Below are 1,235 nucleotides of genomic sequence, written 5' to 3'. Positions count from 1 at the left end.
TTATATTAAGATGGTCCCAGATGAACATGTTGTCGGTAGCAGCGCCCCAAATACTAGGAAGCGCTGAGAGACGAATGAGATGAGCGCTCGCAGCGCTAATGTTCATCGTAATCATAAACTTATCAACGTTGAAAAAATCGAATGAGAAGAAAAAGTGGGAAGCGTTTTGAAAAGAGCACTTTGAGACTAGACTGAGCCAGAAAGAGTCTTGAGGCTCCCTTGGGCTCAAGCCTAAGGATTCTCAGCTGTGAGGAAGCGCATAGCATAGCTCGCCACATCTAAGTTTCTTCTTTGGTAGTACTTATGCTGACCGCCTTCAACACGAACCAGTGATACATTCCTCGACCAAGGGCAGTGCCAATCTAGATACTTAAAACGTCCTTCGAAACGGTTCGTACGATTGAAAGTTTTGTCACAACCCATCCTATTTGCCCATCTTGCCATACTGGCTCTGACAGGAGGAAAAGGATAAACCCAGGCGCCGCCCCACGGGACATAATCATCCTCAGTGCCATGGATGTGGGCTATTCTCTTATCATCAGTAGAATTGAAGATTGCATCACAGGCGCGGAAAGCAGCTGTTTTTCTCTCTAGAACAAGAACCCCAGCGATTGAGACAACTCTTGAGACAATGTTGTGACACATTAGAGTTTCGGCCAGCATAGCACCATTACTGTACCCGACAGCGTAGACTGGGGCCCAGTCGGGCAAGTTCCAGCGAGGATCCTTGAGCATAGCTTGAATGAACTCCGTGTCGTTGACAGCTGAAGTGGCATGACAGCAAGAACCTGCGTTCCAGCTCTTCATATACAATGCATTTTCCACTCCACAAGGAGTGAACATTATGAACCTGTACTCGAGAGCATAGTCGATCAGACGGCTTCCATACTTCCAGGACTCGCATGTGCAGCCCATACAATGAAGATTCAGAAGGATGAAGCGAGCCGTGATGTTGACGGGGTAATAGATCCAGTAAGATCTATTGCCTTCTGGGCGAGAGATGTTAAACATAGCATCCACACCATACCTCTCTCCGAGCCTCCGTTCACCATTGGCTGTATCGTCTTGGGCCAGCTCTCTTTTTTCATCTTTGGATGAGTCTTTCTCACAAACAAAGGTTGTACCATTCCAGTTGACATGTATCGCATCAGCTGACTCATCATATTGAAGGGCAGACCATTGCTGAGAGGGTAGTTTATACTTTCGGAAGAACTCGTTCATATCCGTATCATGAG

The 1,235-nt window shown here is 46.9% G+C and overlaps 1 protein-coding gene across 1 annotated transcript; it reads right to left on the bottom strand.

Moving 5' to 3' along the window:
• Positions 1-49: 49 nt before the first annotated feature.
• Positions 50-1,015, bottom strand: Pmar_PMAR016023 (conserved hypothetical protein; the record flags this gene model as incomplete). The annotated part of the gene is made up of 1 exon (XM_002773309.1): positions 50-1,015. A coding segment is annotated over one exon (783 nt), but the record flags the coding sequence as incomplete, so codon positions are not given.
• Positions 1,016-1,235: the final 220 nt, after the last annotated feature.

Source organism: Perkinsus marinus (assembly GCF_000006405.1).
Source record: "Perkinsus marinus ATCC 50983 genomic scaffold scf_1104296959060, whole genome shotgun sequence".
Classification (NCBI taxonomy): domain Eukaryota; phylum Perkinsozoa; order Perkinsida; family Perkinsidae; genus Perkinsus; species Perkinsus marinus.
This window is presented reverse-complemented; position numbering and strand designations above follow the sequence as displayed.